Source organism: Chelmon rostratus, chromosome 18 (genome assembly GCF_017976325.1).
Source record: "Chelmon rostratus isolate fCheRos1 chromosome 18, fCheRos1.pri, whole genome shotgun sequence".
Taxonomy (NCBI): Eukaryota; Metazoa; Chordata; class Actinopteri; order Chaetodontiformes; family Chaetodontidae; genus Chelmon; species Chelmon rostratus.
Genome location: NC_055675.1, coordinates 5,562,946 through 5,588,575, shown reverse-complemented (window position 1 = coordinate 5,588,575; position 25,630 = coordinate 5,562,946). Strand labels below are relative to the sequence as shown.

Here is a 25,630-nt window from a genome sequence, read left to right as displayed (position 1 = left end):
TGCTTACTTTTCTCATCTCTGCCCGTCTCTGTTTCTCGCTTTCAACCGACGCAAAAACACACTGTACTGTCTCACTCTCCCTCCCACTAAACATATGACCCCCCCACCACACACACACACACACACACTTACAGACACACACGCAGAGTCACTCTTCACAGGAACAATCTGTCCCGTTAATGTGAGGTCACAGCAGACCGTTTTTCCACTTATCAGCCCTCTGGATTTAAATAAAGCCTTATCACTGATACACTGTTGCCTAGAAACACAATAGGATGCATCAATAATAGGATTTACCCAGAAGCCTACAAGACCCCTTTAGATCTGAGCGGTGTTGCCCCCTTTGTGCAGCTGCAGATTTTCCTGCCACTGTTGCTTGTGAGCCGTCGTATTTCGCCATTACGAGATTTTAAGGGATATTCCATCTCATTTCTTTTGTGTGTTTATCCCTCTATCAGAGCTGCCAGCTCTCTCTTTTCTCCCAGGAGTCCACGGTTATTGTTGTGGTTCAATTTTAAAAGGATTTTGATGCTTTTCAGTAGGTTTTAACGGGACAAATTGGTCCAAATGGAAAAAAGGCATTCCCGGTGGTGACGGATGTGCGTTGTTGTGATTTTTTTGAAAACCTGGCAGTCATACCTTCACTCACGTCTAATGTTTTCACATGTTTTTTTTTTTACTTTCTCTCCTCGTCTCAGCTGATGCTTTAGCTCCGACGGCATTTAGAGGAAGTGCACCCATGACCTTAGCGCCCAGCCGTGTCTTATGTAACGGCGGTCCCCTCTGGTTGTGAGGCATTTCCTGGCATCAGTGATAACAGATTAAGGCCTATTCTAACACTAGTTGCTTTCTCCATGAAAACTCCATGAAAGCCTGAAGCAACAGCAAAGCAGAGACATGCAGTATCATTATGTATACCTAAAAGTGTAGTAGTGCATGGTTCAACTTTGTTTTGCAGGTTTATTAATGTGTGAATGACATATATTTTCCTTTTATGTATTTAATGGCGACTGCCTCAAATTCCATTCCCCTTCCACCAAAACCAGACCAGTCCAGGTTTAATATTCATTTAATTATGGCTTTAAACTATCAAAGTCACAGTCTGGGCTTCCTGTAAGCAGATTTATTTTTCTATGCAAAATAAATATGTTGCGGTTCAGTAGGTCACAGCTGAGGTATAATGTCAGCCTCGTTTTGAACCCTCATATTTTCATATGAGCAGCAGACAGTAGTATCAGTTATAGTAGTGATAGCACTCATATTAATAGTGAATATTTGTTGAAGTATACCATTTATAGCCACTTATTGTGCCATTTTAGCACAATTGCTCTCTCATTACTGTTTCTATGAATGTGTTCTGTTTCATAAGACTAAATGAATTAATCATGGAATAAATTCACACTCTTCGGTCGGACGTAATGAGATACGGTAGGCTACATATTAACATGAGAAGATAATCATCTGAGGGCCTCTGATATCGGCCCCTCTGTTGGTTTTCTGCCCAGATACAGGAGCGGCGAATGGGAACATGGCAAGATGCCTGCTAAAATCTCGCAGGGTTTATAATGGGAATGCACTTTCGCTCGCTGGTTTGGTGGTGATTCAGAACGTGTTCACGTGACCACAAAGCAACCCTGTTGATAGCCACTGTAGTAAAACCCATTCCGAATGCATTTTGTTGGTCGTTTACACCATGCCTCTGCTAGTGATGCTACACTTTGGGCGCGGCCATGTGATCAACTCTCAATATAAAAGCTCTGATTTGTGTGGTTTTAAATGCAGGTTAGCGCGTCATTGGTTATGTTTATGCTAAAATATTAGTGATGGTGTACCTGAACTGTGAAAAATATGGTCAGGCCACCTATGGTCATCTGTGCGCTGCCTGCCCAGCAGCAAACAGCAGACGTACTAATTTAGCCACTAAAGAGCCAGATTTTTCCCTTACGAGTTGGTGGAGACCAAAACAGAGCTAAAAGAGAGATACCCAAAACTAGTTGATAAAAAACTTCATGAATGCAGCTTTAAACATATTTACCTCAATAGCCTAAAATACCCTTACTTTTTGCAATGCGCAATTTTATAGAAGTTTTTTATAGAAATGTTGTCATGAATGCATGAATATGCAAACTAGTATAATCTATTCATACTGTACATTTTTTTCTTCCACTATTAACCTATAAAACTCCACTGAGAGTTGTTAAACATTTACTGCTTCATTGAACTCTGGTCAGATCAACTCTGTGCTGTGGTCGTGTGTGTGTGTGTGTGTGTGTGTTTGCCTGTGGCGAGCACAAACAAACGAGTGTGAGCGCTGAAGCATACAGCATGTGTGGCACGCGTGTGATCCATCAACTGAAAGTGAGTCAGTGGAGCCTCACCTTGACGTAGAGCTGCTGGAACTCCTCCAGGTTGAGCCGGCCGGTGGGGCAGTCCTTCAGGAAACCCTTGTACCACTGCTTCAGCTCGTGCTCGTTAAACTCTGTGTTCTTCACCAGGTCCTCCATCACTTCAGGGGTCAGCTTGCTGTTCTGTTTCCCCATTTTGCCTGCAAAAAGACGCGCGCACACACACACATGCATTCACACAAACACAAATGAATTATCTTGAACACCTTTCACTTAATACAGAACACAAAGAAGTGCCCTTTATAGAGCATGTGTTATGAACCTAGAAGCCTGGAGGGCGTCTGAAGGAGAGATTTATCAAGGCTGAACACAGAGATTTCTACAGAACTGTTGAAGTGCAAACCAAAGCTCCATCGAAAAAGAAGCTTTAAAACAAATGGAGAGCGATAAGAAGCACTGGAATAGTGTCACATGTTGGAAATGAGTCCTGAACTCTTCTTGAATAGTAGGGTCAGTTTGAGCAGCTGCAGAGTTTTTTCTTTTGAGGGATTGATGACAATCACTATAGTAGGTTTTCATCCTACCCTGTTGATTCAGAAAAACCCTGCTTTCTCCATAAACAACTTATTTTCCTGCTCTTCCTTAACCTCAGCCTATTTAAATGTTATTTTTTCAAAAGGATTTTAGCTATTTACTATCCACACGATGAGGATCTCACTGAGACTCTTTGGATTTTGGAAAGGGTAATAATGAGATCTTAAAGTAGCTGGTCCACTGTGACTTTCTAGAGAAACTCAAGTGTGTTTTGGTGCTTAATGCCCCTTCATTTCTCCACTGGAGCAGCTCGCACACAGCTGCCTCTGCTGATGTATCTGCACAGTGCTGATGCTGCCACTTTATGGCCTTGATTAGTCCATTAACCAACCCATAATTATCCTAATTTGCAGAAGATGGTTAGAGTTTTGGAACATTTCAACTCATACTCTCTGCTGAGATGTTTCATTAGACCTCCTTAGCTTGAAAAGACCAAGAGAGACCCGAGGCAGCATCAGTGCCAGTCTGCCTCTGAGTGCCAAGTGGTGAGGAAAGGAGACTCGGGCAAGCATCCAAGAGGTGCTGCAGTCATATACAGTACAGTATACTGAGGCGTGCTGTGCTGCAATGGATTTTCCAAAGCTCTATTTAAGTGTGAGTCTTCAAAGTGACCATTTTTCAAAAGCATGCCATAGATTGGTTTTGTACCTTCCAGGCTGCTCCTGCCTTCCATACATTTTAATATGCTGTGAAAATCAACAATGCAGTGACTGGAAGCTCACTTTGGATATAATGCATCACTTTGCTGCCTTTTTTTCTCTTCAGCTCTGACGCTGGCTGACGAACACCAACCTTTTTACTGCAAGGAACGACTGAAGTCCCGTTTTTTTTTGTTGTTTCTTCTTTCAAAGCACTCGTGTTTTCTGATTGTTCACTTTCAGGGCTTGACTGTGTCACAACACAGCTCGGGAATGTACCACATTTCAGCAGCCAACTGTCACACCCTACATGCCAGATTGTGTTGAACGCACCACCAAGGCATGCTTCCAAATGCTCCCTGCTCGCAACTACATTAGTACTGTTCGATGACGTAACTGCCCCATAAAAATACAGTAGAAAGGTCATCAGCGATGGATTTTGTTAGGGGGGTCTCTGCAAGTTTATGTTCATACTGAAGTGAAAAAAATTGGAAATCAATAGTTCACTGGGGGGGGTGAGGTATGACATAAACATAGAATCAAGAATAAAATGTACTGTATGCTTTGCACGTTGGTAATTAATGTGGAAAGTATTTGTGAGTCATCATTAATTAGCTAAAACATGCAGTACCACTGAGATGGTGCTTTAAATGAATGATTCGACATTTATTCGTTTCATGTTTGATGAAAAAATCGATACCATGCTCATGTCTGTAAGCAACATGAAAGCAATCTGCTGTCTTTATGTTAGCTTAGCATAAAGGCTGGAAACAGGGGGGAACAGCACCTGGTGGTTTTACAGAGGGCTAAGCTCACTGGCTGCTGGCTTGGTATTTAATGTAGAGACATCAGGGTGGCATCAATCTTTTGTGACACTCAGCAGAACAATTTCTTTGAGCCCTTTTCTGGATTGAACTGGTCGGGGAGTAGGGTTTGAGAGGTGTGCATGTCTTCTTTCGTGCAGGCTCCAGGGGTCAAATTATTTTACAAAGCTGTGAAATGGAGGATTGAAGGTCTGTGTATATCTGTGTGTGTGTGTCGAGGGTGTAGACAGCAGCTCAGTTAGTTGATCTAATTTGGTTGTTGACATTGTTGATGGAGAGGGAGAAAAGTGGAGAGAGAGAGACACATCGATCAGAGAAGTTATTCTTAGTGAACTGAGAGAAAAAAAAAGAAAAGAAACAATTCCTCGTTTCACAGAGACCACTCAGAACCGTCCCAAGTGCCTCAGACAGTCCGTGCACCGCAATTTGGAAACCATCTGTCAAAGAGAGATAGATATGCACTGGCCTGAAATCCAGTTTTGAAAAATGTGTTTAGCCAGGCTCTGTGTGATGCAACTTCACCAAAAAACTGAGGATTCATAATGTGCAAAACTGAAATTCAAGCTATGTGTCACAAAGGCTACAGTGTCCCTATGCTAGCAGGACATGAAGTCAGTTCATCAGATAACGGTAAACAGAAAATTTAATTTAATCAGTGTAATAATGCAACAATTTGTTCAAAAGAAGAAGCAGTCCTATTAAGTTTATTTTGGGAGGTGGAGATGAGAATCCAGATTTCCATAACCCAAAAATGGCAGAGAGACAGGCTGACTGAAAGAGCGAGGGATGGAGGGAGACACATGGCTGAAGCTCACCAAAAAATGTGGTGAAATAATTGGGGATAAGCAGCATTTTGGATCCATGTTGGCGAATGGCTGAATGTCATCTCAACTACTCAACATTAGTTCCCAAAAGGCTATTTTATCACCTGCGTTTGTGCCAGCCAAGGCCTGATTCGCTTGGATTTGTGACTTGCAAAACTTACGTTAAATAGTGTGGATATCATGGGAGCCCTGGACCGGCCGGCCATCTAGGACCATCGTCTGTGTGGAGGCAGTGCTTTCTGTGGTAGTTATGACACAGATGACGCAATATGAGCATGTTCAGACAAAAATCTCTCAAATAGGAGCTTTTCAGAAACAGCCTTGTGTTAATGTGACCCGTTCAGCTGCTTCTGTTGTTTTCTTGTTTTTTTTTTTTACCCATTTTCTGATTCATAACCGACCCTGCGATCCTTCAACTTCAGCTTCAAAGTGAAAATCAACTAAATTGGTGTTCTGACATTCTGAAAAGCGACTATAATCATTTATCAGCAGCGGCTCAGCCCACTGTGCTGTAAAGTCAAATATATGGCAGTCTGACTCTTTCACCACACCGGACCAAAACACTGGCTTTTGGAATTTTTTTTGTTCTTTTTGGTTCTACGTGATGTCAGTTATTAGTAGAGTTGCATTTTGGATTTGTATTTGGTAACCCAGCACAGGCTGAGATACTCTGACTTTTAGTCCCCAGTATGAGCCAAAAACACTGGAACCTACATTTCCCATAATGCAATCGTTTGCTAAGAACATCCTTACCTGGTAAACACCCACATCTTTTGCACTGCAAATTTGTAGTTTCCATGCCCGAGCTGAGATAACCCTGATGACATCCTTTTACATCATCTGGGTTATTTTCCTAGACTTGACAAAGCTGCTCCAGAGCTATAGAGAACATTACATAACTCTTTTTACAAAAAGAGCAGCACTCAATGCGACTAGTGAACCAATCTACATGCAGTTTTATGCATGTGGAGTTCCATTTTTAAAGTCCAACTGAAATCCCATTTAGTCATCTCTTTTTGCAGTCAAAAATAATGTCAAGGTGTTTCTTTTTAATGTATTGGTAATAGCTGTTTTATTCTTAAATGGAAGAAAAAGGTCTTTGGGGAAATATCAGAAACGCTCATTCTCGAGGCGGCAGGGGAGGCGTGTTCCTGTCTGTGTTTGACTGACAGCAGCTGACAGGCTGCCAGAAAGCCAGTGTTACACCGTGGGGACGAGGGACAATGCAGTCATGGGCAGACAGTACTGGTACTGAGGAGCAATCTAAAGCATCTAACCGGACCAAAGTGACTTGCAGGTATGTTTACATGCTGTTTAATGTGCTGCTGGTGAATGTTACTTTGGTGCGCGTTCAACAAGTTATGGTGCAGGAAAAGACGTGCGCTCATGTTTGCAAGTTAGATAATAAGCAGACTTTAGCAGGACAGTTAATGTGGGTTATTGTGCACAGTCTGTGGCTCTTGTGTTGTGCAGAAGCTGCTGTCTTGCTCAGTGGCGGTCTGCTCTGCCTACAATAGAGCGCTGCTGTGACTGCATATTTACTAAAAAAGAAATTACCCCCCAGTATTTTAGAAGCTGACATCTGCAGCGATCGCTATAGACGCGTGGTTATGGGTTAAACAGCCCTGTCTCAATATGACAACTGACGACCAGCCTCTTCTTTTTCGTTAGCTATCAGAAACATCCGTGCAAAGGTCTGTCAGTGCTGCAGTGAAGCTGAGGAGGCAGTGCACTCCGACGGCAACTTGTGAACGCTTCTCTGTTACAGCACACAGGCTGTCAGACGTGATGGGCTGAGCCTGAAGATGGCAGCTGCAGCAGGAGACAGATGTGTCCCCGCAGAGATGTGAGCACAAGACGCACGAGCTCCTCGGCATTATGTCACCATTGTGTGTGTGTGGGCACTTGTGTACCAGACAGTAAATACATTTGTATCTATACAGCACGTATGTTCTGTGTGTGAATGAACACATGTGTTCATGCTTACAGTATGTATAATTTACCTCCCACCAGTCGTGAATGCAAGTGTGCGCACCATGTGTTTACGACTGCATGCCTGTTACATTTGCTTAAGGAACGTTTGGGAATCTGTGTGCACTTTGTATCCCACAAATCATTAAGAATTAAGCTTCAGTGCTGCATTTCAAGGCATTAAAAGCATATGATGAGCAAGCTGTCAGCGTACACCATGCTGCAGCACACACAACAGAGAAAACCTCTGAGGAATGAATAAAGACTAAATGTTCATTCACTTCTGATGTGTTCGCAGTGTGCTTTAACTCACGCTACATCATAATGCAAGTGTTACTCGTAATTCATGGACTTTCGTTCGTGCAACAAGCAGCTGAATCTGCATCTGTATTGTGTCGGTGTGTTGCCGGTAGCCTAGCTTTAGGCCACAAGTTGAGCCATTTATGCATATTGGACAGAAATACTGTATATCTAGGCATTATTATAGTGCCAATAAATAGCTTTTATAATAAGATGTAATAACATTTACTCTTTGTGAAATAATTCTTCTTGGGTGTTTAATTCATGGTGTCCAACAAGGCAACACTTAAATAAATCACACATCCCCCGCAGCTCACTTTATATAAAACCCGCAACTGCACAACCTTTACAGTGACGCAAGTGGCAGCATGGTGTGTTGGAGCAATTTCAAAACATCATCTTCCTCCACATTTTTTACATATACTTTTCAAAGGCCTGTTTTCACAGATCTGGGTTATTTGATGGTCAGTTTGGCCATGAGAAAATACACATCCAGGGCTTGCCACATACCAGGAATTCATGAGTGCATTTGTCTCCCATGCTTTTTGTTCTCACATCAACGCCTCCACTTAGTGACATTTTTCAGAATCAGGATTAGAATTGGCCGAGCATGTGTACACGTTCAAGGAGTTAGACTCCAGTTTTTCATTGCTCTCGATGTACTTCACAGGCTTTTTCAGAACTGTGCGAGAGCCTCGCCATCCTCTCAGTGTGCTAATGTTCACTCTCAACCTTGCACTGCAATAAATTAGGAATAGAACGTAAAGTATCTTCAGATGTTAGATGACTGAACAAAATCTCTCCGCTCAGCAGCCGCTCAGTAATCAGAAGCCCGCAAACGCGATAATGATGAAATTCCTTCTACATTCTCAAGACAAATGGGAGAAATGGGCATCATCAGGGAAAGATGAACGAAGAAAGGAGGCAGAAGTCACAGTGCAAAGGGTAATTGCAAGGAAAACGATGTGAGTGTAATCAGGGTGTGATTTAGATGGCTGCAGAGGCATGACATGCTTGTTAGCACAAAACACTGAACACACCCGCTTCCCTGTTAGCTCTTAATTTCATGCATGGTAATGTTTTTCACCCGTTCCTCACATCCACAGGAAAAAAAACAGACAGCATGGTGCATAATCAGCAAATGTCAGCTATAATTTAGCCAGGGGACCGAGAGGGATCGAGTCTGGGACCCACACTCTGGGTCAGTCTGCAGTGCATTGCAGAGCAGAGCACCATGCTGACTCCAAACCTGAGTCATAGCCCTTTGTCTCGTAGTCCACCGGGGCCTCGTCAGAGCCAAAAAGAAAAAAAAAAAAGCTAGCTGTACTTACACATCAACAGACAGGTGTGGACTGATATATTGTCAAATGAGTAATTTTACAGTCCTTTAACAAGCAGCAGACCTGCCCCTGAGCCAGGCGGGAGGCTATTACATAACTCTGTCCCTTTACCATCATTTGCCAACAGGGGATGACCTTGAGAGTCAGGCAGAGCCCCAGCCAAGGGAGGTAACATTAGACAGGAGCAATGCACTTTAAGGCTTTGATTCAGGGAAATCTTGTAGATTTCAGTGTAATGTAAGCCCTTATTGTCTAGAAATGTGTGTGTGTGTGTGTGTGTGTGTGTGTGTGTGTGTGTGTGTGTGTGCAGGAGAGGTGGGGGTACAATAAGCACAGGGGCGCAGTAAGATGAGATGTGGTAATGTATGCACTGATTTGCAAAAGTAGCCTCATGGTGATACCGTGGGTTAAGGAGACCCACCACACCCCCACCTTCCTCCTGCAGGCGCGCACACACACACACACACACACACACCCTCACAACATCAGCACCAGAGCCAAATTACACCAGGACATCACGGCACATCGTGCCATGTCGTGCCAGGCGCAGACATCCCACGCAAAGTCCTAATTGTAATCGACCAAATTCACACAGTCTGCATTGATCAGAGAGATTGCGTGAACCAGTTGTTGATTTGTCTGTCTTTACACTTTTGCTGTTGAATCGAAAGCCTCGTGCGTGCGTGCGCGCGCGCGTGTGTATAGGCAGCCAGAGTAAACCCAAGCAAGGCGCAACCATGTCTTTCTAATGCTGACAAGTCGCGGGTTTGCGTGCAAAACGTGCCAAAAGCATCAGGCATTGATGAAACAGCTGTGCGGCCAATGCTGAGAAACGATATGTCTCATTATTGTAGTTTGCTCCTCTTTAATATGGACGACAATAAATCCATAAATTAGTCTCGTGAAAGCAAAAGGATGACGCACCGCCAGGTCGCATCATGCAGCTCAATGTTTTAAATGTAGTTTTATCTCCATGCACACAACGAGCCCGTCAACAAATGGCACGGAGCATCCATCCTACCTTAGGAGAGTGAACGGGAGAAGTCCGGTCTGATGTCTGGAGAGGTCCAAAAAACCTGCAAGGCGGAAAAAAAAGAGGCGATTCAAACGTCTGAAGCTGCTCTTCTGTCGAGCCGCTAGCTCAGGATTTCTGCCGTGTTTTATCTTGTTTCTTTTTTTGCGGGAGAAAAGTCAGCATCAACCGAAAGTGAGCGGTGCGGGTCCGTGGGATGATGCTGCTGAACACACACTGCTGCTGATGTACTGAGAGGCGGAGACAGATACTGACCGAGAGAGAGAGAGAGCGGGAGAGAGAGAGACGTGCCACTGTGTGGCTGGATAGTTTAATATGATGCTGAAGAAAAAAGACAAATAACGGCAGCAAGACAAACAAACACGAGTTTTCACAGTTGAAACGAAGGTAAACTCCGGCTATTTCCCAACTGACCTTACTGTGTCTTCCAGAGCTAGAAACGGGACAAGATGAGTATTTATAATCTGGTAAAAATGAGAGGGAAATCCACAGGATGTATGTGAGCTAGCTAGCTAAACCAGTAGCAAAACTAATCCAGCGCCGCTAGTTTCGCGCCACACAGGGTACAATAGGAAAAACGTAACATTAGCTAGCTAACTTACCCGACAACCTGGCTAGATATGCCAGGTGTCATGTTAAACTAATTTAAAAGGTGAGTGACTGGGGAGTAACTAATAGTTAGATAAAGATGTGAGCGTATTACAACTTGAAATGTCAGCTAATGCCCAATGGCAATGACCAACATAGAATATTGTAAATATAGCTAAATAAGATAGCTAGCTGAATTTGCTAACATTAGCCGTTATAAGGTTAATCATGACACAAAGATGGTTATTTTTAACATAATGTCATTGGGTTGGGTTTAGTTATGAAAACAGTAATCCAAAACAGTAAATTCAGGTGTTTTAGCTAGCCAGTGTGCGTTAAGCCGCCTGTACTCTTAGCACACTCATTGTCATGCACACAACAAAGCTAATGGCAGCAATTAGCTTCTACGCATTTTTTTTCTGTCAAACCTTAGTTCAAAGAGGCATAAAGTGGTCACAATGACATGGGTGACACAAACCAGTCCACATACAGCATTAACATGTTACATAAAATACAGAGGGATAACTTGTATGTTTGTAGAAATATCACTATTTTGTCTAGTGGTTTGAATCCTATCTGCTTCAAAGCATAGACATGACAGCTGGATCATAATGATATTATTTGGTGTATTATTTTTGTAATATTATATTGTAGAGTGCTTGATATTTCAAATATGTTTCTGCTAACCCAAATACTGTAAAGAGAAGACATGTCTGTGTGTGACAGAGTTGTGTGAAATTCTTCCTTCTAACTTTAGGTTAATATGTATAGAGAGCATGAGCGTAAGACAGGCCTTTTTTTATTTTATTTTTTTACAGAAGATATTCAGTGTCATGGAAAAGACATGTATAATGAAAATAAATGATGACTGAATTCCATTTAGCTGCTTTGGTTTTAGATATTGTGTATGCTGGATCACTGTAACACTATCGTGGCTTACTGGGTCACTTGAATAAAACAGAGCTGTTGTTAATGTTATTAGTAACACCTGCTCTTTTGCTACTATGACAAGGCAGTATGTCTAATGTGACTTTGGCCTGTTGTATTCATTGTACCAAAGCCAGCATTGTCAGGAACTGATGCACAGCACTTCCTGATTGGGGTGTTAAAGTAGGGAAGCAACAGTACAGTGACAGTGCTATAGTGTCATCTCCGTTTTCTGTGCAGTGAATCAGCATCACACAGTACTGTGTAACAATCTAGTCTGGTATGGGAAATCCACTCACTATTGTTGTCTCTTGTATTTTCTTCACAGGTTTACTGTGTGTTTACTTCCATGTTTTTTTAACTGCACGTATGGTGTGAGGTAAGTTGCTGGAGCAATTAGACAACAGAGCATATGGACTATTACGGTAATACTGATTGAAATGCGGACTATAGTACAGGTTGAGGTTTACAATATTACTATTTACCAAATTGTTTTGAATCACACGAGTCTGTATTCCAGTCTGAATAGTCTTTCTTTAATGGGAATAGGTTTTTCTAGACATGTTATCTACCAAAATACACTATGCATTAGAAACATTCTTCACATGATTGCATTTTTTGATAGAGTGACATTTATTGATCTGAGCAGTGTGGCTTTGCGATGCAGTGTTCACACTCAAGCTGTTTCTATTTTAGGTTTAGATAGAAGAAAATGGATAAATTTACACAAGAAGAGCGAGAGCTTACTTTGCCACTCTCCCCCAAACGACCAAGGATGGATTGTACCATGATAATCGACCACAGTGGGAAAAGCAAGTTTGACTGTCCAGAGCTTTTGACATTTCAGAAAACCACTGACTTTCCATCATCAACAAGTACGTTTCAGAAGAATGTGGTCCTAGTGTGCACAGCAGAAGATACTGAAGATGAAAAACCTCATGAGCAACAGACCGAATTAATTCTCAACCCTATTACTGAATTAACTTCTTCACACACTGATGATGCTCACATAGGATCCTCTAAAGCCTGTTTTTTCACTGATGAGAGACGCTTCCTACTTCTGGTGGAAAATGAGCAGTCCACGGTTACTGAAAGTGACAAGTTCAGCTCATACCCCGTATATGATGCAGGCGGGGTATTAGCTGAATCTCACACTTCAGAAGATGCCAGTGCTGCCGCCGACACGTCCAGTCATCCTGATTGCAAACATATGGGGGAATCACTTGAAGACGAGCCCCCTGGTGGTTACAGTCTTCCCACTGGAAATGATGAAGATGGGAGACAGGTGCTAAATGGTGTCAGTCACATCCATGCATTCACGCATAATTCAAGTAATGCAGTGGTTAGATGTTGGTCTGATTGCACTATGCTGCATGACACAGTTTTCTGTAACACATGGAGCAAAGCTAGTGAAGTCAAGGAGACTAATCAGAGGAGAGACGAGCATGGATTTTGTGAGAACATACTTTTCAGCAAGGAAAGGAAAGGGGGTATCAGTCCCATATGGTCCAGTGATTATGCAGACATGAAGTCATTCTACTCAAACCCAGAAGAGGACCCCTCTGGGAACTTGGCAGAAGGTGAAAAAAATGTGGAAAAATTATTAGAATTGCAGATTTTTGAAAATGAAAATGTTGCTGCCTGTGATGGGGGAACAAAAGGCCAAGTTGATGAGAATGGCTCAAGCAAAAACTCCATCCCCTCTGCTGCTGAATGTGCTGAGGGATCAATTGTTTCTTACGATGTGGTATTAGCCAGAAATATTGCAACTGAGAATGTGAGTCTTGAAGCTGATGACTTCTGTGGGGCCAAAGAAGAGCATGCTGCTGGAAAGATGATAGCCAAAGCTCGGACTGAAACGGTTGATCACACAACAGAGACGCCAATGCCGGCAAGAATCAGTCAAGGGCCTGCTGAAGGAGATAATGATACAGGCCCTTTCAGTGTAATTGACCCTGCAATCTGGAGCGAAACTGACAGGGAGGCTGAAGAGACGCGCTGTAACTCAGAGAGCACTGCAGGTGCAGAATTATCTCCATCAGTAAAAGTCAGCAAGATGGAAATGTCTCTTCCACTCTGTTCTGATGTCGGGCCGTTGCAGGAGGTTTCAGCTAACAACCAGACCAGGCTGTTTAATTACCAAAGCAGAACACAGCAGTGCAAAGATGAAAAAGAGGACTTGTGTCAGTCATACACAGACCCACAGGCTTGTTCCATCACCATAAACGAAACACACAACAAGACTGACAATGAACGCAGCTGTCATAGGAAATCCAGTCCCAGCAGCAGTCCAAAGCTTCCTCCAGCTGGGGATAGAAGACAAGAAAGCCACAATACTGTGGGACATCAGTTAAAAGAGCAGCATCAGTCCAGCCGTTTTCCTCTCAGCCCTGACCACGTGAAGACACCGGAGGTTGAATATTTACAGACTAAAACTGCCAGAATGAGTGGGGCAACTGAGATAAAAGAAAGACAAGAAACAACAGGTTTTGAAGTACAAAGAAAAGCTGATGAACATGGGAAATCAGAAAACTCAGTGGACTTAGAGGAAAGACGTCTACAGCAAAATGAAAAACACAAGGGTGACATAACTGAAATATCAACTGGTGATTGCAACAATGGCAGATCAGAGGGCGCAATAAGTACATATGACAACGAATTAACACACATTGAAGAAGAATTGGAAAATAACTTTGAATGCTTGTCTGATCACTGTTACAGTGCTGTAATTCCAATAATGGAAGGGAAGACAGAGGAAAATGAAAGAAAAGAAGAGGCAAGTGTTGTGCAGGGTAACTCAGAGATATTAGTGACATCAGAGGATGGTCATCAGCAGCAACATCAACACAAGGGAGACATGACTGAGGCATCTGGTGACTGTATTAGTGAATGGACAGAGGGCAACATGAGTAAATGTGGCAACAAATTAAGCCTAGTTGGTCAACATGATCAAGGAAACAATCTTAATTGTTTCTCTGATTACCAACTCAAAGCTGAGACATTTATGGTTGAAAATAAAGATGACCTTTTGGCTTTTACTCTTCCTGCAACAAGTGATGCAGTTGTGCCAGGTCCTCATGAATTAATCTGTACACAAAATGCTGACAACAGCCCCACTGCCTTGAAATGTAGTGACAGATTTTCCCCAGTGCCATCTGCCTTCACTGTCTGTGACCATGTGCTGGCGGGGGGTGACACTTTCGAAAAGATCCAGCTCTCACTAGATGATGATGATGATGATGCTGGCCTGAGCAATAGCCCTCTCCTCACCAGCCTGCCAGGGCAGCTGTTGAAAACACCTCATCTACAACTTTTCCACTCCATACCGGAGGCAGAGAGCAATAAGCATGAGGAGGTACCAGAAGAGGAGGGGGAGGGTGAGTTTGAGGAGGAAGTGGAAAGATTCGAGTGCCACTCTGAGAACATGGCAAATGGATTTTTAAGTAGTGATTACGGTTGTAATAAACTCCCAAACTTTCTCTCAGCAGCAGATGTTACTGCTCTCGGGTGGCTGGAGCAACAGCCTAACAGTGAATCAGGTTGTAATTCCTCTGAGTGTGTCCAGGATGACTTAAACCCACAGTCAATGTCCTCCGCTGTTTCCTCTGAGAGCAACAGTCCAGCCTGGGCCGTGACCGACAGCACTAAGTTTGAGATGAAAAAACAATTTGACATGGTCATGAAAGAGCTGAACTTGTATTTTGATATCAGTATGAATGATTTCACGTGCGACAGTAGAGCATCGTCTCCTGAGCTGTGTAGTAATGGAGCTGAAGCCTTGAAGGATGACACTTCAAACTGCAAACGGCTCAGCAGCCCAGAACTAGGATGCAATAGAGATACACCATCAGGTAACTACAAACAATACAACTCCGTTTTTACTGTGCAGTGCTGTTGGTAAAAGAGTGGTTTCAGTTGTATAGACAGAAGCCATGAGGTATAGACTCAGCACCATTAGAAAGTTAGTGTTAGAATTATTATGTACTTTATATGTTATTATTAGGCAGAGTATTTACACTACAAAAACCTTTCTGTACAGTATGGAGAGCATTTAAAAGGATTCCTCTCTTGTATTGCCATCCAAACAATAATCACTTGGGGTGAGGTGTTTATATGTATCTTTGTGTGCTTGTCCAATTTCACAGTGCAATGCATAATGAAAACTTAATTACAACCCTGATTCGAAAAACGCTGGGTACAGTTACTGTGTAAATTATAAATACAAACAAAATGCATTTGCAAATGAACTATGTTTACAGACAACAGTTGAATGAAGTGTTCCTAAGCCTGTGTAGTAATCTCCTTCATACAATCGTGTTTCACATAGCAGTGAATCTAACTCCATCCTTGCCCATGAGTGAGTGACCCTTTCCAGGATGCCCCTTTCATACCCAATCATGATACAATCACCTGATACCAATGAAGCTGTTTACCTGTGGAATGATCCAAACAGGTGTTTTTGGAGCGTTCCACAACTTTCCCAGTCTTTTGTGGCTCCTGTGCCAATTTGTTTTAAACGTGTAGCTGATTCAAATTCAGAATAAGCAAAAATCAACATTAATATATTGTTTTTGTTGTTGTCTGTTTTCAACTGAATGTATGTCAGAATGGAAACATTCATCATATAGGCAAAAGCACTTTCTTGTCTCCTCTGGTTGCTCGGCAACCTCACGGTCACGACGTGATTCCAGGAAAGGACTGCCCCTGGCCTAGAAATTTTCCAGCAAATAACACCCATAAAACCACACGTTTTTGTTTTCACACTTCGGTTTTGTTCAAATGAAACAATCTACAATACAGTAGTTAGTGAGCTTTAGAGGTCTTTGCATGCTGATTTTTTTTCCACTGTGGGCAAACCCAGGCTAGCTGTTTCTCCCTGCTTCCAGGGTCAGTGCTATTAATCTGCTGCTGGCTATAGCCTCACATTTAGCAACCACATAATGTATTGATCTTCTCAGCTAACTCTTGGCAATAAAGTGGATAAGGGTATTTCCCAAAATGTCAAACTATTCTTCACACCATCTGACCTCTGTAAACTACTGTATCTGTACAGCATGCTGCTGAGAAAAGAAATGCACTATAAATTCAGTATAGGATTTTTCTTCAGTTTTCCCTAGTGAAATGAAAAGCGAAGCCTGGCAGTTAGATTCAATGTGTCATTGTCAAAGCACTGATAAGCTAAAGTTAGATCCGCTTGACTCAGCCTTGTATAATATGGAATAAATTCACATTAAAACTAACCATGAGGCTTAAGAAATTCATTTTTTAGTCATCGTTATCATTGTTGATGTTCCAGCAATGATGGCAGAAAAATCAGAAGGACCCAACACTGCTCTGTGTGTGTGTTGCATGTCTATTGTTTAGGTGATGCTGATGAAGACCGCAGCCTGGATGTGTGTGAAGACCATCGAATGGTTTCTTGTACCTCCGTCAGCGGTGATGGCGAGCAGGAGGTGCCCCTCGGCAGCCGCCTGTTCCAGGAAACATCCATGTGCACTGCAGACAAACACAGAGGTTTGTGGTTTTAGTGGTAGTATTTATTTTAAAAAAGCTAATTTTATCTTCAGAAACAAAACAACTAAATATCAACGAAGTGGCCCAGGAATCAGTGCTGATAACGGTGAAACTAAATTTAGAGTAAAATAATGATTCGCTCAACCAGAAAACCTCTCAAAAGTCTGACAAGTCAAATGAAAAACATCACCTGGAAATAGTTTAATTAGAACTAAATGTTCTTTTATTCTGTTGTTTGCAGTGTTGCATGGTTAACGCTGTTTTTTCGGAGTGTTGGTGGCTTTAAAAGGTCAGCTTGGTTAATTCAGTGAAAAAATACAATAACTTTTATTGATCTGTCTTTTCCAATTGACAGAGCTTCCTCTCATGAATGTTCAAATATTCATTTCCCTCCTTCATGAAGCTACAGGGAAACAATAACACCACCATAAATGCAAAATATTGTTGAAGGCTAAACAGAGGAGCAAAAAAGACAGAATTAGCCAGTACCTCCTGGCTGACTGACTGTTGATATGTCCCTTTCAGAGCCCCAGGAGATGGAGCAGACAAGGAAAACGTGGTCTCCGTCCTTCATGTGTCGACCATTCTTTGAACAACTGAGCCACAGTGAGTTTTGTATTGTAATGGCAAACAAAAGACTGAAAAGCTCCAGAGCTTTTATTGATAAAATGCTGGGTTCTTTTTGGGTAAGAGTCATGCTTGTTTCAAGATGAGAGCAAGAAAAGGCACTCAGTTGTCCATTTGAATCATTTGAAAGGTTTTAATGTCTTTACATACTGTCATGCCTGGTGCAGTATGGTACAGATGCTAGTTTCCACTGCATTATAAACCCAAGCGTGTCTGCTGGGAGTTAAGTGGGCTGGCCTCTGAATATTTAAGAGGAGAGTCAGTCTAACAACCTAAGTGGAGGCGCGATGTGTTCACCTTGTCAGTTTGAGGGGAAAAAATCAGCCTAACAACATTGCTACTCTCTTGGCACACTGACAATCAATATGTTTATCTTGTCAGCTTTTGTAATGACTCAGAAAGCATTAAGAAAGGCAGTATGTCCATTATTTTGCTCACTGTGGCTTCTGTGTAACCATTAACAGAAAACAGACAGCAGAATGATCCGTGGGGCTTCGGTCTGAAACAAATTCACACCCAATGTGCAATGTGGAGTGAAGGCTTCCCGGCTGCCAGGCATGCAGGACCGATGCATACTGTGTTGTTATATGTTTGTGTTTTTGTGTGCAGGACCAGAGCAGCCCAGGAGACTGGAGCCTCTGAGAACGTGCACACGGCCAATCAGGGTTGGACTTTCAAAGAGAGCCAAGACCAAACACCTACATCATCCCCATCCTTACAAATGAACATCAGAAACACAATCCAGGTGATGTGCGTGAGTGTTAATGAAGCTTTATTTTCTGACTTACAGTCTTTTGTTCATGGTTGTTTTTTCCTTTTACTCTTTCTTTTCCTCCTCCTGGTCCCTGTACATTTTACCTGCCTCCAGGGAAGTTTGAATCCACAAAATGTCACATATACACATTTACTTCCATCCTCTCACGGGAGGTTTACGTATAATCACAGTCTGCTGCTGCAGCAGCTGGGTAGTAAGTGCCTTGCCCAAGGACACCCTGATATTGTTGATAAAAGAAAACCTGCTCCGTCGCCACATTTGCCCTGCGGGAAAAATAATCTGTTTTTAAAAATACTTTCTCTAAGCCTTCTTTCTTTCTTTCTTTCTTTCCAACCCTGATTATTGTTTTGAATATACATATATATATACACACAGAGACACACACATCCTGGTTGGTTTTACAACTTAGAAGTTAATGTTTATGCAAACTAGTCATACAGTAATATATAAATATAACTACATAGTAATATAACTACATAGTAATATAACTAAAGTAGTGCATTGTCTTAAATACATTCACTTTTCAGTCAGGTTTGTTACATATAATTGGCTCTTAAATGTTCGATCGTAGGTGTGTTGATACAGCATGCTCAACTTGTTCCTGTTATGTGTGGGTGTATTCAGTTAGAGTAAATGAGCTGAGTATCTTCTCTTACTGTTGTGTTCTGCTTTTACCATGAAATGTGTTCACGTGTACTGTATGCAACATATCCTTGAGCAGTTCTGTGGGAGGTTAGCTGGAGCTGAATTTCAAAATGACCTGTTCACCATTGAATTAAATCATATGATTGCATATAGAAGGTGTTTTTCATGTGCAGTATCTATGTGACACATAGCTCACCATCACTGAAGAAAAACTGGTGCTAGTGGTGGTCTTTGTCTAAGCTCTTTGTCAGCTGTGGCCTGATGATTTCCTCAGCAAAACTTAATTAATAAAGATATACTTTTATCCCATAATCACATGCACTCTTTTTCAGCATCGTGATCATCTGAATGTACTGTTTTCTAGCATACAATTACAATTTTACTAACATCCTGCTACTACGGGAGCACAACATAACAATAAATAGTAATGAGCTGATAACAAATTCATTCCTCCATATCTTAACTCTCTGATAAGATTGTGGCTATATCAGAGTGGTTGCTGAAAAGCTGCTTGTGTCATAGAAATGCAGTTTACCTCATTAAATGCTTAAGAGATTTCCAGATACAACCGGCAGAGACATACTGAATTGATTTTAACATGGACTCAGCACTTCCTGTAGTGGCTGTAGGCAGTGGAAGAAACACCACAGCTCAAGTTATAACGACGGTATCAAGAGTGTTGTTTGGGTTTGTTTCCCTGCCATCCACAGCTCCCTAAATTTGAAGTCAATAGGTTTGTTTTTTTTCTTAAGTCAGCTGTGTTTTCTCGAACATGGAGTGCATGTTGGAGACAGATCAAGAGGGCAGAGGTGAGGGAAACAATAACAGCTTCACCATTTAACATTAATGCAATAGCCATATTGCCAGACTTTTCTTCACTTTGTACTATTCAATGCAGCAAATTCCAAAACAGAAGTTATAACAGAATTAAGGAGCCTGGGAGTGGCATGCTTGCTAAACCTGGCATTTATTTGAAATCTGACACTTAGCTTGATACTTTGATTGCCTTAAGTTCTCTTTGTGGAGGAGCAGAATGGAAAAGTTATGTGAAAAATGACATGGCACATTTTGTTTTATAAAGTGTAATAGGATTTTTCTCCAGCTCCAATCATTCCTTTGGTGTTAGCAGGAGTCCCCTCAGTGTATTTTATCAAAGCAATTTGACCAATGCTGTATTTACTGATGTTTTTCAGCACTTTGGAATAATATTTTTTTTCATGTCTTGATCACATCTCTGAATCAAAATAGTAGGATTTTTTTTCAGTAAATGTTAGAGTTTTTGGGGGAGCATTTTGTTTCAGTGAGCAAGGTGCCTCAGCTGGCAGACAGGCAAGTGCAAATCAAAAAGAAACAATGCCACGGTATGGCTTTCCAAAAATAATTGGATTCAGACGCTACACATTCAATCTGCCTTTTTAATCAGGCACAGTCTGTGAAGGCTGGGGAAGTTGAATTAGATTTTTTTTCGATTGATAATGACTCTGTCAGTGGTAGTCACTCTGAACCACATTTGCCAAGTTTGTGTGCTGATTTGTTGCAGGGTTTATTCCTCACATGGATATGGATTTTTTTTTTTCTTCCTTTAGCTGAACATCTCTACTCAGTTGCTATTTCTACAAACTTCTTAATACATTGTTAATATATCAATTTCTATTAGTCCAATAACTCAATGTTCCATTCACTGTCTTTAATGAGATCACATTTCCATCTGCAGTTGCTTGAACAGTATTTCATCTATTGTTGTTCCTTATTGACTACACACAGGCCACTAATCTTCTCGTTTTAGTTGCACTTCGCTTGAAGAGCAGTGGGGTGTGTTACATCTGCACTGTTCTAACCTAATTGGCACATTTCAAGATTAAAGCATGATGAGGCATTGTCACCTGCATTGTAATGAGGGTGGGGAATTATTTCCAGACAGTTTTACAGTTAATAAACTAGGCTGTTTTGATTATTAGGAGGTCTGTTCTATTCTAAAAGTGTATTTGGCCTACATACTGTAGGTACGTTTGAAAGTAGACTTTTAATTTGGAAATACACCAACTGCAGCAGCTAGCAGATTAAATGTTTGTCTGTAATACAATTCATAACATATATGTATATGTATTGTGATATGTTCATGATATTCAATCCAATAATTGTTGATACTGGACCAAAGTGGTGGACCTACAGGCCATCCATCCAACAGACCGACATTGCTATCATAACAAATACAGGAATGCTAATACTCACTGGCAATGATGGAAACAATTCGAAACAGTGGAGTGGCGCGGCCTCCAGTATACTACATTCAGTGTCACAGAGTAAAACACATGCAAGTCAAAACCCACCACCCACTGTTTTTGTTCATGAAGTCAACTGTCTGGAAATTAGGGAAAAGAAACACAATGATTGTGGTGTATGCAATACATAAAATTAATTTTATTTCATAAATTTCATCAGTGTGGCTCTTGTCACATCTGTCTGCCATCAAGAAGACGTAGAGAGGGTTAATTTTCTTTTTGCCTTTATGTTAAGATGTGATATTAGGATTCCTTAAACTTGTATCTGCAGCCTCTCTATGTACCATGAAAGCTTTAGGAACAGCGGGGAGGCTTCAAAGGCTCCCGTCGAGCTAGAAGTTCTCTTTTATCTTTTAAGTTCTTACAAAATCACTCCTCCCTCCTCTAACAAAAGCTTCACTGTATAATTCACTTACCACAAATTATGATCTCCTAGCATAACCCGGGGAACCAACGTGTAAAAAAATACCAGAAATTAAACCTGGCAGTGATTTGCATTCCCGTGTTTTTAATTTCCTCCCCACCACCAAAATTAAAGGGATTAGGCATGCACACATTTGTTTATTTTCATTAGGCGGAATGGAAGATGGGCATTATCCCAGCATGAGAGTCCAAGTAATGTTATTATGCTCGTGGAGAGACCTTGAAGATGCAGAATACGCACACTTCCTCCTCCTTTTATGCCCCTTGAATCATTTGCATGGTTCTTCTGTGTAGGAAGAACCACAGAGGTCTATACTTAGAAAGCTTGTTACTGGAAAGCTAGAGGATAATTAATGGGCATCAGCCAATATGCCTTCAGTATTTCAACAGTGGTATTATATGGCTTTGAATTGCTACTTCTTCTTTGACCCAGGGGTTTTGCAGGTTGTGCATAAAGAGACAACATTAGCAAAGCAAAGATTATTAAGCAAAAAAATGTATCAAATATGAAAACAACGTCTTGTTTCTCCTGTGCCAGGAAAACACAGCAGTTTTATCTCCTTCTTTCCACTGTGAATACACACTGGGGCCTTAAGGTATGTGTATCAAAAGGTTGTTTACAGTGTTTCAGTACAGTAACTGATGCATCTTTGCGTTATTATCAAAGGAGAGGCTGTGGTGTCAAACTGTCTGCAGCACACTACGGCATCTTTCCAAAGCAAACAAGCAGGGCTTATGCTAAGAGTCTGCCTTTCACACAGTTTACAGCACTGTATGCATACTCGCTCACACACACACACACACACAAACTAAGCCTGCATGTATTTGCTGGCTTTTTCAGATCAATAGCAATCACCAGGCCACACTAGCAGAGCCAGATGATCGACTTGGACACTAAAAATACACTGGAATATGTATCGCCTTTGTACACTACTGAGTCATTACTGCTCAACAGTGATGCCATGAAAGTGACCAGAATGAAACTTCTGAGGGATTCTTTTATAATGAGTGCATGATGCACTTCATTTTTAATCAGATGGGATGTCACTGAAAAGCAGCTTTGGCAGAGAGCCTCCTAGTGGACCAGGACAAAAATAGTGTTTAGTGGAGCTTTCAGAAATTTAAAGTTGTTGAATCACACTTGATTTATCCTGTCCAACATCTAAATAGTGTCAAGAGAGGACCATTTGCGAGCACTCGAAATATATCCCGCTGCTGTTTCACTCAGGTCGGCCCGCACAGTAATCTCTACTTTGGTACAGGGCAGAGTGACAGGAAGCGGGCCCAGAGAAAGGACAATAAGAGGATTTCACAGTCGAGTGTTATGACACAACTTTGCATTATTGTTTTGCCTGCTCCTGAAAAGCTTTAATTAAATTGGCGCAGACTGGACAGGAGACCTGTCTGAGTGCAACAAACAGCGGCGTTGGTTGAATACACAGGATCCTCACTGACTCAAGGCAAGATCAAGTAAAGAGTCACGGGTGGGGGGTGTGGGGGGGATTATTAAAGCTCTGCACACAGAATGATCAACAACACTGCTGTACAAGTGTGTTTGATAAAGCGTGACATGCCAGTGCAGATCATTTCTTACACTTCTCAACATATGGTGGCTGAAGATTTAAGAGATTACTGTAACTCTTAGTGTACTGTGGCAGATCTCCCTGTACATGAGTCCCCTATGGAAAAGCCATGGAATACTTCACTCTATGGTGAAACGCACAGCTGTTAAGACCCGCAACGGAAATCTGCTCAATTCTAAAATGGGATGCATTGCATAGCGGGATTGTTAGCAGAAGGCATACTCATTCCATTGTGGTGGATTTTTGAGGGCACTATATAGTATATCACTATAGTGTATCACAAAAAAGAACATGGGAGCCAAGGCTAGTATTCTGTCTGAAACATGAAGAACAAATAGTGTATTTTTACCGAAACATATGGGTGAAAACACACATTATTTTAGACTGGGCAACAATCCTAAAAGTTCCTCACATGCTGCACATTGCTCCAAAATCCCCTACATGCATTAAAACTAAACTTCAAGATGCATATATGGAGCTTTGAGAAAAGATTCCATAGTGATTAATCGATTACAAATTGGATTTTGACCCAAACGCTATTAACAAGTTGGAAACTGGAAATAATACTAGCTCTGCTTTGAGGTGAATTTAAGGCCACGTGTAATTCATGTCACTTTGATACTCATCAAACCATTCAGGGAGCTCTCTCTCTCTGTGTATAGAAGCATCTCCATTCATTATTTTTCTTCACATGTATTATTTTTCCTTTAAATTAAATTAGATAAATCTGCTTTTTGCTCATGAAAAGTAGAAGCATGGCATTGTATTTCTCTGGAGATCATATGAGCAGTTGCAGAGGAGAACAGTTCAGCTAGTTTTACCAGAGGCTGCATCTGAGCGCAATGCAATAGTCCTGAAAAACCTCGACACATCTGCCAAAACTCCTTTTGTGCAGCACCTACAGTATAGTGCTCTCTCTGGCAACTAACTGCTTAAGTGGTTTAAATGTCCACGGTCATGTTAAAATTTCCTCCTGTACAGCTAAAATTAAAGTTTTAACTGCTATCAAGTCACAAAGCATAGAGTCATGGAAGGATCAAGTTAAATTATATCTCACAGATACTGTCTTTTAGCTATGTAGGTGAGAGTACTTCTGCCATACAATAAATCATCATTAGGGTCCTTAACATCAAATGCTGTTGTGGGCATCAGTAAATCTGCTGCAGAGCGATGAGGCGGATAGTTATTTTAGTGAGGCGAAGTCCAGATGAGTGTGTGGAGCCTGGTCACGGCCAGGGCCTATCAGCTAAAAGAACGTAGGTGGGGCCATTTAGTAATGGCCTGAATTAACAAGTGCCAAAGTCTCTTATAATTCCATTATGGTACTTCATTACGTACATACTGCACTACCATTTTAATCCACCCACACTCTGAACACTGGCCTTTTGTATCCCAGCTGTCTCCAGAGTTCAGGTTTGAAGCTAAATACTGTACATTGCTACTCAGATATGTAAAATGTAAAAATAATCATGCTGTTATACATTAGAATTTGTGAGGATTGCAGAAGGAATTCATGACTTTGACTGGCATATAAGGTCTGTAAATGCAATACAGATTGTATAACACGTTCACACTGGGCTGATTAAACAAGAAGATATTCAAAGTGTGTGTTAGTGCTGAAGCACAGTCACTGAGCTGACATGAAAATGAGGGGCTGTCATAAATTCACCGCACCCAGTGACTAATCGCTGTCTGCCTCTCAGCTAACCCCACAGGCATGATGGGAGAGGGCATTAATCTGCAGAGGACTAGCCGGGGAATTTGTTCCTTCATCCCTCAGATAACTGCACTTTGTGATGTTAACCTATTTAAAAATAGCAGCTACTTTAATGAGCTGCTAATATTATATGATATTAAAGAAGGAAGTCACCTACAATAAATAAGGGGCACATCCTGGAGAGTCAATCCGGTTTCGAACAGCCTGTTTGGGCCGACAGCCAGAGAAAATTGATAATGTTTTAAATGGAATGAGCTTTTCTTCTTCTGGAGAAACTGCTTGGCAAACCTTGAACGTTCAGCATAACTGCACCGAACAGAGAATTGGTGCTTTTTCTAAGCAGATATGCCAGCTTTCTGAACCTCATGCGCTGGAGCTATAAACATTTCCTGCACAGCATTATCACGTGTCATTCCACTGCACCAGTCAAATGACTCTTAATCTGTTTGTTGTGGTTCTCTGACTTGGTTCACCAGTGAAGAAATGGTGCAAAGCAGAAGCAAAGACAGAAGATGTGTTATTCTCTTTCAGCATTTAATCAGATTTCTGATTTATCTCCTCAGACACTGTGAAGCATTATTTGTCCGAGCAGACGCCCTTTGAAATGGCGCGGCGCTGTCCTCCTAAATATGTCAGGCACGCTCCTCATTTCTGGTGAATGCTGCTGGGAGTCTTTGTTT

At 41.6% G+C, this 25,630-nt stretch overlaps 1 protein-coding gene across 1 annotated transcript in view; it reads right to left on the bottom strand.

Annotated features, from left to right (window-relative positions):
- The window catches only part of vsnl1a (visinin-like 1a), a 28,131-nt gene extending 18,135 nt beyond the window's left edge, over window positions 1–9,996 (bottom strand). Inside the window, exons 1-2 of the mRNA XM_041958357.1 lie at window positions 9,858–9,996; window positions 2,379–2,545 (exon numbers count right to left, since the gene is read on the bottom strand). Coding sequence (XP_041814291.1) covers window positions 2,379–2,540 — 162 coding nt within the window. The 5' untranslated portion in view covers window positions 2,541–2,545; window positions 9,858–9,996. The remainder of the gene's footprint in view (window positions 1–2,378; window positions 2,546–9,857) is intronic.
- Window positions 9,997–25,630: the final 15,634 nt, after the last annotated feature.